Consider the following 15,000-nt stretch of genomic DNA (forward strand, 5'->3'; position numbering starts at 1 on the left):
TTTCCCAGACATCAAACAACTGGCTCCAATCAAACCTGACCTGCGAGCGAGTCCAAAGTTTGAAATGTCGGTCAAAGAGAGTTTGGCCATTCATTTGGAATGCCTCGCTTCCTGGTATTCCCAGCAGCAATAGTGATAGCGGCAGTGTCTTGTAGAAAAGACGGTGCCCTCGTCGTTGTTGTCACACCACACCTCACAACTGTAGATTTGGCCACTCCTAGTATTGTAGCAGTTTCTCAGATGTTTTTTTTGGCTTATTTCACCTGCATGGAGAGCTCCTCCTGATGTCTGTTCACAGCAAAATCTTTTGTTTCATTGTTTTTGTTCATTAACAACTTGAAAACTGTCAGTGTGACAACAGTAAAGAGAGCCTATAACACAATAACTTCAGCAAGTTAGAATGAATAAACGACTCATATAAATGTGCTGTGTCTCATTATGAGTGATAATCAGCACCACCTTCCCCACTTGCATGTTTCATATTCGTGTGTTTGTCTAAAAGGAGGATTTTACTCTACAAGCTCATGTCCAGCTATTCTGTGATCAGCTGCTGACACAGTGACGTCAGACCTGGTTTCCTGCTGATTCACAGATGTGGGAACAGCTGGCAGAGCTGCTTCATGATGACATCAACGAGTCACACAAACAGGAACAAAGATGCAACACTTTCAGACTCTCGGGAGAAAATAAGTGAAGAATTTTATTTTCGATAATTCATCGATCAGTGATTTGAAGGAGGAAAAAAACTCTGTCACGTGACTTTGTGTTTCCCTGCTAACAACATGGCTGCGGAGGATCTGCCGTCTGAGTTTGACGTGGTCATTCTGGGCACAGGTACTCCAACACCTGGTTTTAGGCTGTCTTCTATCCCGGACCATGTCGTGGCCGGGGCTCGGTCCGAAACATCCCGGGATCCCGGTGTAAACCGGACAAAACAGGGGTATGAGTAGGGATTAGCTTGCAGCTAACGGCCAATGCATTTTCAATAGCAGCGGCTAGCCGTTAACCCTCGGCCAGCGGTTAGCCCCTGGATACATACATAGACTCAGCGCCCATAAGAGATATTTTTAATAAATGTCTGATCACTCATTGATCACTTTAATAGGCAGGACAGCGGCTGTTGGGCTGACGCTAACGTTAGGTGCTTTAGCTTTTATCAGGGTTAGCTCGCAGTGCCGCTAACAGAGGCTAGCACTCCTAACATCCATCTGTTTCTTATGGATAGGAAGCTAACGGCTAGGCTACGTGATGCTAACTGTTTGTGTGCCAGGATGAATCAGCTGTCTGTGATCGAGTTATGGTATCGGAACAGAACCACTGAACCACTTTGAGTCCTAATGATCGACAGTCAATATTTAGGGTTTACTTTCATAATTATCAGTAGTAAAGTGATCACATGTTATCAATAACCTGATCGATACAGGATCAGTGCCTTCTTCTCTCCTTATCTCCTGTCCTTCATTTGTCTCTCGTTTGGTTCCCTCATCTACTTGTTTCCTTTTTCTTTTCAAGTTCCTTGTTTCCTTTCTTCCGTTTCCTGACCTTGTTTCCTTGTCTCCTGCTCTTGTTTCTGTCCTGTCCTTGTTGTTTCTAATTGTTCCCTCTCCTCCATTCCCTGTTTTCTTTCCTTGGTTCTTGTCCTAGGGCTGCTCGATTATGGCAAAAATGATAATCACGATTATTTTCACTGAAATTGAGATCTCGATTATTTGACGATATTTATTTAACCCTTTAAGACCTACCATAGAACCAATTCCGCCAGAGCTTATATTATTTTTTTACATGTTGTAGTGCCATTGGGAGCATTTCAAGTTGTTATACATCAATACAACTGTTATAGCCCATATTTTAATAATATGTATGCATTAAGTCCATAGTAACTACATTAATTGCAAAAAAGTGCAATAAACTAGAAAAAAAATTGAAAATCATTTTTGTTTTTGTTTTTTTACATATATTTCTACTTGGAGAAATTTAAGAGGTTTATCCCTCAAAGCTTTAAATGCAAAAAATAGTTTACAACAACAGGGGATTAATTTTGAGTGTCTTCATAGTTTTATTTTGGAGATACAGCAATTTTTATATACTGCAGGAAAAACTAAAAAACAATCCTATGATTCAAATTTGCAAAGAAAACAGCAGGTGCATCAAAATAAACTATTTCCAGCAGTGCAATTCGAGTTCTAAGCATCCCAGAAACTATTCAGAAAAGTCAAACATGACTTATAAAAACACCAGTATAGGTTTTTAAGGCCTACAAGTAAAAAACTACATTTTCCGCGAAGATGACGTCACTTCCGGTTTCTGGCAGGAAATGGCGGACATTCGATAGTTCGCGCTGACGTCTGTTTCACTGTGGGAAGTGTTACGAACAGCTGATCGGATCGGCAAAGCGTGTTTCTGGAATATTATGTTTTTGTTCCTGCAAGCGCTTTTTATGCAATTTTTGCAAAGCTTTATGTGGAAGGAAACCGTGACCGAGGACAAGCTGATGGCATCAGATGCAAGTACAACTCCTCTGGTTTCATATGCAAAACAAATTATTGCGCTAGCTTACGCAGTTCCGGTTCTACAGGGATTTAAAAATAGTTACACAAAACGGAGCGTGCTGCTCTGACCGGCTTTAAAAGGTTAACAATAACAATGTGTTGAATAATGACTTTAAAAAATATAAAATAGTGTGCAAATACTAATAACAGTGCAAATGTTTGCAATACAAGAAAAATGAAAAATGTAAACATCTATGTTTAGTGAACTTTGCAGTGTTGCTCTGTGGTGCAGCTACGACACCGTAGCAAAGTTTACACACTGTGTCTACTTGATCCACGTCTGACTGAACCCATAATGTTTCCACACCACTGAAGTTTTTTTTAACCCCTCTTTTCAACCAACGGCAGTCACTCTCCTCTCCAAATAACTTCTGCTTAGCTTTCCGAGCTTCCCTCGGGTCCTCTTAATTGTTGTGACACGTGTTCGAAACGAGAGGTGCGCTCGATTTGCCACATGGAGCAGCACAAGAGTAAAGCACGAGGGAGGGGCTAATAATCGGCTCAGTCACTTTTAATGATCGTTGAAAGCCCAGATCGTAATCGTGATTAAAATTCGATTAATTGAGCAGCCCTATCTTGTCCCCTTGTCTCCTCTTTTTGTTTTCTCTGCTATCTTGACTCGTTGTCTCCTTGTTTCCTCTCTCCTTGTGTCCTCCTCTCATGTAACTTCTTGTCTCTTTTCCTTGTTTTTCTTCCTAATTGTGCCTCCTAGACGTCTTTTTGTCTCCTCTCCTTCTGCTCTGTCCTTATTGTTTCTCCTTGTTCATTCCCTCCTCTGGTATCTCTCCTTGTTTTGTCTCCTAGACTTTTCTCCTTGTTTCCTTTCCTGTTATTATTGATGATAGATTTTGTGTGCAGGTTGTGCTGAGGCCTGGTTTCTGTCTCCTTGTTTCTTTTCCTAGCTTTCTCTCCTTATGTCCCCTCATTCCTGTTGCCTGCTGCTGCTTATTGATTATTGATTGTGTGATCAGGTCTTGCTGAGTCGGTGGTGGCAGCCGCGTGTTCCAGAGTTGGACAGAGAGTTCTTCACGTCGACAGGTCATTACTTATTCATCAAGAACACTTACTGATTAATAATCAATGTTATCAATTACAGAATGTTTTCAAAGGTGAGGTAAAATCAATAAGTATCTGCTGAATTGATGTATTTGTTTATTGATAACTGAGGGCGTTGCTATAGAAACGCTTTCACATTACAGAAATAAAATATTTTATCAGAGATAGATCAGTCAGTTAGATCAATTGATTGATGTCAGAGTGTCAGAATAAGAGCATAGAGCAATGCTTTTATTGTGGAAGTGACAGCTTCCTGTGTGTCTTTAGGCGGAGCTACTATGCAGCCAATTGGGCAAGCTTCACCTTCAACGCTCTGCTCACCTGGATACAGGAGCATCAAGTAAGAGTTACTGATTGTCAGGTTGTTGATTTGGTGGGCGGGGCCAGATGCCCAACAGGAAGTCATCAGTGAGTTTCCTGTGTGTTTGTAGGCAGGGTCTCTGTCAGAGGAGGTCCAGGATCGGTCAAGCTTGGTGGAAGAAGGGGAGGAGCTGATCTACCTGTCAGGCTCAGACTCCGCCTCCATCAGTAACCTGCAGGTGTTCTGCTACATCAGGTAAACTCCTGCATACCTGTAAGGTCACATCAGCTAGAGATCAGTTTATTGATTAAGGTATCAATACGTCTCAGTGAAGAAGCCGAGGAGGAGGAGGAGCCTCCAAACACCACAGAAGAAGAAGAGGCTGGAGCAGCAGGTGAAGACGCTGCTAAAGAGCCATCAGAGACCGAATCAGCAGGTCTGTCTTATATTGATCCTGTATCGACTCTCTGAGCTTCGATTAGCAGGTTTTAAACCAATCAGCTCTTTCAGGTTCAAAAGAAGAAGAAACAGGTGAGGCCGCTGAGGGAGACGAGCAGGTGAGGAAGAGCAGCCCTCCCCTGACATTCACATCAATTCCTGATTGGCCGAACAATAATAACTGCATACTTCCTCCAATCACAGGCTGCTCAGGAACAGGGGGAGGAGCCAGAAGCGGATCAGCCGCAGCCCTCTGCTCCTCCCAGCCAATCAGAGCCAACCAGGAAGAAAATCAGCTACACCCAGCTGGAAAAGGAAGGACGCCGGTTCAACATCGACCTGGTTTCTAAGGTAACATGACATCAGCACAACAAAGGACAGTCCTCTCGGCCAATCGTGCCCCTCGGTGTATCCCACTGCTTTTTGATTGGTTGTTTGACCCGAGCTCCGGTTGCTTCATCTTCATCTCCCTCCAGCTCATGTACTCTCGCGGCTCATTGGTCGACCTGCTCATCAAATCAAACGTCAGTCGCTATGCAGAGTTCAAGAATGTGACCAGGATACTGACCTATCGCCACGGCAGCGTGGAGCAGGTACGAGCTGCTCTGTCTCTGTGTGTCGGTCATGTCTGCATGAGAACAACAGAAACAACAGTCGCACTCAGAAGAGTGAAATCAACACAACAAACACAGGTGTCATCACATCAGCACCTGCTCTGACAGGTCGAAACTCTTCACAAGCTGACAGGTCACAGCCTCGTACCGCTGTGTGAACTACTTCCTCTATGTTCGTGTAGGAAACAAAGTCAATGTTGAGGTGAAGTAGGTCTTAAATGGTTTTGGCATCGACCTGTGAGAGTGGCCGCTGTGTCGCCTCCACGTTTGGCTCGGTGATGGTGCCAGTGACCGGGCTTCTCTTTGCTGAGCTCAGAGGTCTGTCGTCTGTCAGAGACGGGTTTGTTCAGAGGTCTGTGAGGGTGGTCTCGGGCCTGGGCAGCTAAGTTTGGTTGACCTGCGCAGGCTGTTTTATAAGAGTCAAACCATTAAACTGCACGCTGATGACAGCAGCTAACCTAGCAGGTTCTGTCGGGACTGAATTAGATAAATAATAAACACCTGTCTGTGTTTACCTGTCTGTGTTTACCTGTCTGTGCTCACCTGTCTGTGCTCACCTGTCTGTGTTTACCTGTCTGCGCTCACCTGTCTGCGCTCACCTGTCTGCGCTCACCTGTCTGCGCTCACCTGTCTGCGCTCACCTGTCTGCGCTCACCTGTCTGCGTTTACCTGTCTGCGTTTACCTGTCTGCGTTTACCTGTCTGCGTTTACCTGTCTGTTTTTAGGGCTGCCACAAATGATTATTTTGAGAGTCGACTAGTCACTGATTATTTTTGCAATTAGTCGAGTAATCAGATCATCATCCATTGGACATAAAACTTACAGCTTATTGCACCAGCAGCATCTGCTCTTATAGAACTATCATTAGCTTACAGCTTTAAGTGTTTAAGGTCTGTGCTAACTAAAAATAAAGACAAGATGATAGTTTATTAAAGATTGTCTCGGTTAGGGATGGGTATCGAAAACCGGTTCTTTGTTGTCCCACACGGCGCCTAAGCAGCTCAAACGCTCAAAAGTTTGGTTACACTTTACGAGAACGGATGACAACAGGGCAACTTGCAATACTTGCAAAGTAGATATTTCATTTAAGGGAGGAAACACTACGAATATGCAAAAGCATTTGCTCACAAAACACACGATGACCTTAAATGAATGTCGTGTTTTTAATTCCGGACTCGTGAATCTCAACCCAGCAGCAGCGGTAACGTTTGCACGTCCTCTCCCGTTAATGCGGCAGGTAAATAATCAACTAACAGAGCATATTATGTTAGCGCGATCTGCCTTATTACAAACCTGCCATTACTGTGCATTTAGTGACCATGATGAGAGAGACAGAGTCTGGCTCAGATGCTGGCAGTTCTCGCTGCAGTCTGCCGGTAGCGTCTCCTTTCAGGCAGGATAGACGAATGTCACCGAGCAGTGACTCAGTTTGTGGTCAAAGGCTTGCACCCGTTTGCCACAGCAGATGATTTTCAGTAAGTGAATGTGTTTAATTGTAGGCAGGGACATTACTGGATATTCTTGTGTAATTGCTACAGAATAATTTATGTTATACTTTGTTATTGCTACAGAAGAATATTTATTTTATTATTTTACATTTACAATCTTTTTCCTGGGGACCCTGTGACGCCCCATTGAAGAGCCGTAGGCTGGATCTCTTAAGATCTCACTGCTGGGTTTGTAAGGCCATGTTACTCCTAAATTTCTATCTTGTTCAAAGAGAAGATATAAAACAAAGCTCTGAGCTAATCGACCTTAGTGTTCTCCTTTTTTAAAAAGAATCGATAAAGAATCGAAAATGGAATCGGAATCGTGAAAATATTATCAATACCCATCCCTAGTCTCAGTGGAGTTTAATAAACTCATCCGTCTGCTCCTTGCTATCTAAAATATAACAGGACACCGGAGTAAATTCTCCAGCATCTCACACTTCTGATGATCAGCTGTCTGCTTGACGTTTATTCTGCTGTGTAGAAACTTTAATCTCAGCCAAACCGATTTACTCAGGAACAAATAAAATACTGAAAAAAGCCAAACAACAACATTTTAAGTTATCTAAGTGACTTATATATCATGTTTAACCTGAGCAGCGAAAGACGGCGGTGGGTTTGAAAACGTTTTGCCGGGAGTCCGGTGTTCTCACGGCTCTAGCGAGCCTAGCCCCCGGCTAGCTATCGAGCTGGTGGGTAACAGACGTCTCCGAAAACGTCAGAGCGCTTTTGAAAATATGCGGTGTCTTGATAAACTGAGCAGATATTTGAGGTTTACACAGCTACATTCTCCATGAAAATATGTTAAACGTTTATTTTGTGACCCAGAAAGAATAATAAGAGTAATATTAAAACTAACTAGCTGCCACCATTGTTGGAAACTGAGCTGGGCTGCGCTATGAATTCTGGGATAGGTTGGGCCATGAAGGATACACCCGACCCATCCTTCAAATTTGTTGGCCGCATTTGTTGGAGTCTTCAAATTTGGACCGTCTTCGTCGTGTCGCTCTTACGTAATCGGCCTACAAATGCGGGCACAGGAGGATGCGAATTTGGACACAGCTATGATAACGGACACTGCTGCTTCTTCTTCTTCGGGGTTTAACGGCAGCTGGCATCCTTGTACATGCAGTGCTGCCATCTTCTGTCACAGTCCGGTATTACACTCTTAAATCCTGCTACTTATTCCTGCGTCTTTTGTGATCTTACAAAGCTTCAAACGACGCGTCGACTATTAAATCAGTCGTTGACGATTTTGATGGTCGACATAATCGTGACTAGTCAACGTAATCGTGGCAGCCCTACTGTGTTTACCTATCTGTGCTCACCTGTCCGTCAGGTGCCCTGTAGCAGAGCAGACGTGTTTGCAAGCCGTCAGCTGTCTGTGGTTGAAAAGAGGAAGTTGATGCGCTTCCTGACTTCCTGTGTGGAGGAGACGGAGGAGCACCAAGGTGAGATGCCTCACCTGTCCACCTGCTGACATCATAAGGTCACTCTCACCAACATCAGATGATTGTGGGTAATGATGCACTTCCTCCCCATCCTCTAGCTTACAACGGTCGGCCATTTTTGGAGTTCCTTCGCGAGCAGCAGCTGGGCGACAACCTGCAGCACTTCCTGCTTCACTCCATTGCCATGGTGACAGAAGACACACTCACCGAGGTGGGGCTCGCCTCCACGCGCCACTTCCTGCGCTGCCTGGGTCGCTATGGCAACACTCCCTTTCTGTTTCCTGTGTACGGACTTGGAGAGATTCCCCAGTGTTTCTGCAGGTAAGAACCAGTATTACAGTACTACTGTCAGTGAGTACTACTGTGCTCAGCTAGCAGGCTACTCTGCACCCTGAGTCGCCCAAAGCTCACCTGTTGCGAGAACTGTTCGAGTTCTGATGTATTGAGTGTGACGTGGACGTGATGAAGCCACCAGAGTGACAAACACGATGAGTAGCAGGGTACAGGTAACCAGGTACGTCGGTCAGATCCGAGGCGAGGATCTGAGTCTCGGCTGTGCTCTTTATTCTTCTGCAGGAGCAGCTCTGCATGATTCATGGGTCATAATAATCTTTCTTTGTCTGATGCTGGGCCTCTGTGCAGCTGCTTTAGCCCACTTCATTCTAATTGGACAGCTTCTGGAAGCCTGCAGAGGGGCAGCAGCCTGTACTTGGTGGTTCATGAGCTGATTTTACTTGTGTGATTATTTTAGTTTCATTAGCAGTTTTTTTTTTCCAGATGGAAACAGATGCTGAGCGGGCTCAGAAAAAGGTCAAAGGTCATGTGACAGATGGTAAATGGCCTGTATTTATATAGCGCTTTTCTAGTCCCTAAGGACCCCAAAGCGCTTTACACATCCAGTCATCCACCCATTCACACACTGGTGATGGCAGCTACATTGTAGCCACAGCCACCCTGGGGCGCACTGACAGAGGCGAGGCTGCTGGACACTGGCGCCACCGGGCCCTCTGACCACCACCAGTAGGCAACGGGTGAAGTGGACACAACGACCGAGACTGTCCAAGCCGGGGCTCGAACCGGCAACCTTCCGATTACAAGACGAACTCCCAACTCTTGAGCCACGATCGCCCCACAGATGCTGTTATCACACCTACACACACACTCACACACACAGATTCCTGATTAAAGGAAAACAGAGCACTGTGTGTGTGATTTGGCTCGCCATCAAATAAATGAGAACACACACACGCTGTGATTAACACATGATGACACATTGATGTTACGTGTGTGTGTTAGCTCTGCGTGAGAAGGTCGACACAATCTCTCTCACACACACTCACTCACAGCTGAGTGGAGTGTGTGTGTTTAATGAGAGCCCTTTGCTCTGATTTATGGAGCAGCTGTAATTTCATTATGTTATTAATCTATGGCGGTGCTGGAGGGGGAGGGGCCAGTAATACAGACAGACAATTGGCTGAGACACCACGGTAACCACACCATCAGACATCCTGCTCCATCCATCCATCCATTCGCTTCTGCTTATCCTTCCGCTACTACTGCACATTCACCCAATGTATATACTACATATATATATATATATATATATATATATATATATATATATATATATATATATATATATATATATATATATAACACCCAGCACGCCCCTGCGGGCGGTTTATCCTTCAAGCTCGGGTCCTCTACCAGAGGCCTGGGAGCTTGAGGGTCCTGCGCAGTATCTTAGCTGTTCCCAGGACTGCGCTCTTCTGGACAGAGATCTCCGATGTTATTCCCGGGATCTGCTGGAGCCACTCGCCTAGCTTGGGAGTCACCGCACCTAGTGCTCCGATTACCACGGGGACCACCGTTACCTTCACCCTCCACATCCTCTCGAGCTCTTCTCTGAGCCCTTGGTATTTCTCCAGTTTCTCGTGTTCCTTCTTCCTGATATTGCTGTCATTCGGAACCGCTACATCGATCACTACGGCCGTCTTCTTCTGTTTGTCTACCACCACTATGTCCGGTTGGTTAGCCACCACCATTTTGTCCGTCTGTATCTGGAAGTCCCACAGGATCTTAGCTCGGTCATTCTCCACCACCCTTGGGGGCATCTCCCATTTTGACCTCGGGACTTCCAGGTTATACTCGGCACAGATGTTCCTGTACACTATGCCGGCCACTTGGTTATGGCGTTCCATGTATGCCTTGCCTGCTAGCATCTTGCACCCTGCTGTTATGTGCTGGATTGTCTCTGGGGCATCTTTACACAGCCTGCACCTGGGGTCTTGCCTGGTGTGATAGACCCCAGCCTCTATGGATCTTGTGCTCAGAGCTTGTTCTTGTGCTGCCATGATTAGTGCCTCTGTGCTGTCTTTCAGTCCAGCTTTGTCCAGCCACTGGTAGGATTTCTGGATATCAGCCACCTCCTCTATCTGCCGGTGGTACATACCGTGCAGGGGCCTGTCCTTCCATGATGGTTCCTCGTCTCCCTCCTCTTTCTTGGGTTTCTGCTGCCTGAGGTATTCACTGAGCACTCGGTCAGTTGGGGCCATCTTCCCAATGTATTCTTGGATGTTCGTTGTCTCATCCTGGACTGTGGTGCTGACACTCACCAGTCCCCGGCCCCCTTCCTTCCGCTTAGCGTACAGCCTCAGGGTGCTGGACTTGGGGTGAAACCCTCCATGCATGGTAAGGAGCTTTCTTGTCTTTATGTCAGTGGCTTCTATCTCCTCCTTTGGCCAGCCTATTATCCCAGCAGGGTACCTGATCACAGGCAGGGCGTACGTGTTGATGGCCCGGATCTTGTTCTTACCATTCAGCTGACTCCTCAGGACTTGCCTGACCCTCTGCAGGTACTTGGTGGTTGCAGCCTTTCTAGCGGCCTCTTCATGGTTCCCATTTGCCTGCGGGATCCCCAGGTACTTGTAACTGTCCTCTATGTCTGCAATGTTGCCTTCTGGTAGTTCAATCCCCTCAGTTCTGACTACCTTCCCTCTCTTTGTTACCATCCGACTACACTTCTCCAGTCCGAACGACATTCCAATGTCATTGCTGTATAGCCTGGTAGTGTGGATCAGTGAATCGATGTCTCGTTCACTCTTGGCATACAGCTTGATGTCATCCATGTACAGGAGGTGGCTGACAACTGCTCCGTTCCGTAGTCGGTATCCGTAGCCAGTCTTGTTAATGATCTCACTGAGGGGGTTCAGGCCTATGCAGAACAGCAGTGGGGACAGAGCATCTCCTTGGTAGATCCCGCACTTGATGGTGACTTGTGCTATGGGCTTGGAGTTGGCCTCTAGTGTTGTACGCCACATCCCCATTGAGTTCCTGATGAAGGCTCTTAGGGTCCCATTGATCTTGTACAATTCTAGGCATTCCAGTATCCAGCTGTGGGGCATTGAGTCATAGGCCTTCTTGTAATCAATCCAGGCAGTGCACAGGTTGGTCAGTCTGGTCTTGCAGTCTCGGCTGACTGTTCTGTCTACCAGTAGCTGGTGTTTTGCGCCTCTGGTATTCTTGCCAATTCCTTTCTGTGTCCCGCTCATGTATTGACCCATGTGCCTGTTCATCTTAGCCGATATGATGCCTGACAGGAGCTTCCATGTAGTACTGAGACAGGTTATTGGTCGGTAGTTGGAGGGGACCGGTCCCTTCTTGGGGTCCTTGGGGATCAAAACCGTCCGACCTTCGGTTAGCCATTCCGGGTGTCTCTCCTTAACTAGCAGCTGGTTCATTTGTGCTGCCAGACGCTCGTGGAGTGCAGTCAGCTTCTTCTATATATACATATATATATACACATATATATATACATATATATATATATATATATATATATATGTATATATATATATGTATATATATATGTATATATATATATACATATATATATACATATATTATACATATATATAGACTATTAAATCAGTCGTCGACGATTTTGATAGTCGACGTAATCGTGACTAGTCGACTAATCGTGGCAGCCCTAATATATATGTTCTTCCTCTTCCTCTACACCCCCCCAATTTTTTTGCACATGTCGAGGAGCGTGTCAGGCTACATTTCACTGTGTGTTATACTTGTATACAGTGGGGCAAAAAAGTATTTAGTCAGCCACCGATTGTGCAAGTTCCCCCACTTAAAATGATGACAGAGGTCAGTAATTTGCACCAGAGGTACACTTCAACTGTGAGAGACAGAATGTGAAATAAAAATCCATGAATCCACATGGTAGGATTTGTAAAGAATTTATTCGTAAATCAGGGTGGAAAATAAGTATTTGGTCAATAACAAAAATACAACTCAATACTTTGTAACATAACCTTTGTTGGCAATAACAGAGGTCAAACGTTTACTATAGGTCTTTACCAGGTTTGCACACACAGTAGCTGGTATTTTGGCCCATTCCTCCATGCAGATCTTCTCGAGAGCAGTGATGTTTTGGGGCTGTCGCCGAGCAACACGGACTTTCAACTCCTGCCACAGATTTTCTATGGGGTTGAGGTCTGGAGACTGGCTAGGCCACTCCAGGACTTTCAAATGCTTCTTACGGAGCCACTCCTTTGTTGCCCGGGCGGTGTGTTTTGGATCATTGTCATGTTGGAAGACCCAGCCTCGTTTCATCTTCAAAGTTCTCACTGATGGAAGGAGGTTTTGGCTCAAAATCTCACGATACATGGCCCCATTCATTCTGTCCTTAACACGGATCAGTCGTCCTGTCCCCTTGGCAGAAAAACAGCCCCATAGCATGATGTTTCCACCCCCATGCTTCACAGTAGGTATGGTGTTCTTGGGATGCAACTCGGTATTCTTCTTCCTCCAAACACGACGAGTTGAGTTTATGGTGGCTGACTAAATACTTTTTTGCCCCACTGTAACTATGCATGTGACAAATAAAGAACCTTGAACCTTGAACCTTTTCAGGGTCGCGGGGGGCGCTGGAGCCTATCCCAGCTGTCATAGGGCGAGAGGCGGGGTACACCCTGGACAGGTCGCCAGTCTGTCGCAGGGCCAACACACAAGGACAAACAACCATTCACGCTCACATTCACACCTAGTGGCAATTTGGATTATCCAATTAACCTATCCCAGCAAGCTGCATGTCTTTGGATGGTGGGAGGAAGCCGGAGTACCCGGAGAGAACCCACGCAGACACGGGGAGAACATGCAAACTCCACACAGAAAGGCCTGATGGTGGAATTGAACTCAGGACATCCTGCTCCTTAATCCTTAATACTGCCTTAATAAAACTTTTATTTTGAAAGTCTCGCTGGAGGTCAGGAAGTGCGTGTGGTGTCCACATACTTGTGCACAGACAGGTCACATGTTCTCCTGCGTGCTGATTGGCTGCTTTGTTGTTGTGTGTTTCAGGATGAGTGCTGTGTTTGGAGGGATCTACTGCCTGAGACACTCGGTCAGCTGCCTGATCGTGGACAAGGACTCCAACAGGTACACCTGCCGTACCTGCAGTACTGTAGTACTGTCGGTGCTCTGTATAATTCTGTAGTACTGGTACTGCTCTATGTAGTACCTCAGCCAGCACGTACTTGGCTCGACTTGGTTTTAAGTGTTTTGCCTAAGATAGCTGATAGTACTGGTACTGGGTACTTTATTAGTACCTACTCAGCTGGGGGTCCGAGTGAGGTGAGTCAAGCTGACAGTGTGATGTCATCAGACTGTGAGTGATGTCACTGGATGGGTCACAAGAGCAACTCCATCACTAGAATCGTAAAGAGTAAAGCGCAGTAGAGTAGACTGTGACTGACAGCTTCCTGTCGGGCTGGCGTTTGGCCTTCGCTTCCTCCCCTCTGTTCTCTGCTCTGTTTAAAGTCTCGCTCATCGTTAACCTGCGCCGCGTCATGCTGGTCATACAAACAGCACTTCCTGTGGCATTTCAAATTAAATGTTTGTGGTTGGATGTTTCAGGAGAAACGTTTGTTTCTTATACTTCACAGTTTTTCAAATCTAAAGTTGACAGAGAGAAAAACCAGAGTTATAAAATCAAACATGGAGGTGAGGAAATATGTGTTTACATCAACCCCACATCCCTGTCCTCTGACTGTCTCCATGGTAACACATACACATGTGTGCATCATGCTAAACTGCAGGGTGTGTTCATTTGGTTTGGCCACGCCCCGAGCGTTTCTGGAGCTTTTAATTGGCCGCTGCTGTGAATCACTTCCTGCTTAGTTATTATCATTTGTGTTTAACCTTTAACTTAATTAAAGGCTGAACAAAGAGCACTGATCACACAGGCTGCCACGGCAACCACTCTGTGTGTGTGTGTGTGAGAGAGAGGAACCTTCCTGTGCTGAGCTGTGATTGGACGATAATTTATGATCAGTAAAATATTCAATTTATGGAGAGGAAATGAACATCATAATTTAACCTCTGAGGCTCTTCATCAGCCCGCGGCTGCCTCCCCCTCCTCCTCTCCCTCCTCCCCCTCCTCTCTGATAGATGACTCCTCTCTGCACGCCTCCCTCTCTCTCTCTCTGTCAGTGTCTCTCTATCATTGTTTGCAGCCTCATCAGTTTTCTGATTAAATGATTGATTGACAGGCAGGTTTGTATATGGAAGGTCACACATGCACACAGACACACACACACGCACACGCATAGACACGGCCTGTTAGCCTGTTAGCATCCCTCCTGGTAAATTAAAGTTATAAATCACAGGCGGCAGTAATCAGATTACTCTGGGTCAGCTGCTGGTTTCCTGTGTTTGTACTGAACCACAGACGACTGTATGAAGCTAAAATCAGACAGATTGTCGGTGGACTGTTTGTTCTGATGTTCGCATCATTTCCTGCAGTGATGACGGAGCTCGTTTTTATTCTGCACTGGTTCAAATGTAACCAGTCAGTCGCTCGACTGTGTTTAGCTGAAAACCTTAAATGAGACAGATTCTTAATGGAGTTCTGTGTAGCTGGTGTTTCATGGTGTCCTCCTGGGAGCTTCAGTTTGATCAGTTTGTTGATGAGAAAACGTCAGAGACGTTTCAGTTACAGCTGGAAACAGGTCGTTGTGACTGATGATCCGTCTGGTTGTTGTTCGTTACTGAGACTGTGGAGTAAAAATGCTAACGCAGCTAAAAGGC

General features: G+C 45.7%; 1 protein-coding gene across 2 annotated transcripts in view; it reads left to right on the plus strand.

Annotated features, from left to right (window-relative positions):
* The first annotated feature begins 580 nt into the window (after window positions 1-580).
* chm (CHM Rab escort protein) overlaps window positions 581-15,000 on the plus strand; it is a 23,701-nt gene continuing 9,281 nt past the window's right edge. For both annotated transcript variants that reach the window (XM_024803992.2, XM_024803993.2), the window contains exons 1-11: window positions 581-834; window positions 3,521-3,587; window positions 3,873-3,945; window positions 4,037-4,161; window positions 4,236-4,342; window positions 4,417-4,463; window positions 4,549-4,695; window positions 4,821-4,937; window positions 7,788-7,899; window positions 7,998-8,220; window positions 13,273-13,350. In XM_024803992.2, coding sequence (XP_024659760.2) covers window positions 783-834; window positions 3,521-3,587; window positions 3,873-3,945; window positions 4,037-4,161; window positions 4,236-4,342; window positions 4,417-4,463; window positions 4,549-4,695; window positions 4,821-4,937; window positions 7,788-7,899; window positions 7,998-8,220; window positions 13,273-13,350 — 1,148 coding nt within the window. In that variant the 5' untranslated portion in view covers window positions 581-782. The remainder of the gene's footprint in view (window positions 835-3,520; window positions 3,588-3,872; window positions 3,946-4,036; window positions 4,162-4,235; window positions 4,343-4,416; window positions 4,464-4,548; window positions 4,696-4,820; window positions 4,938-7,787; window positions 7,900-7,997; window positions 8,221-13,272; window positions 13,351-15,000) is intronic.

The sequence above is a fragment of the Maylandia zebra genome, linkage group LG10, assembly GCF_041146795.1.
Source record: "Maylandia zebra isolate NMK-2024a linkage group LG10, Mzebra_GT3a, whole genome shotgun sequence".
Classification (NCBI taxonomy): domain Eukaryota; kingdom Metazoa; phylum Chordata; class Actinopteri; order Cichliformes; family Cichlidae; genus Maylandia; species Maylandia zebra.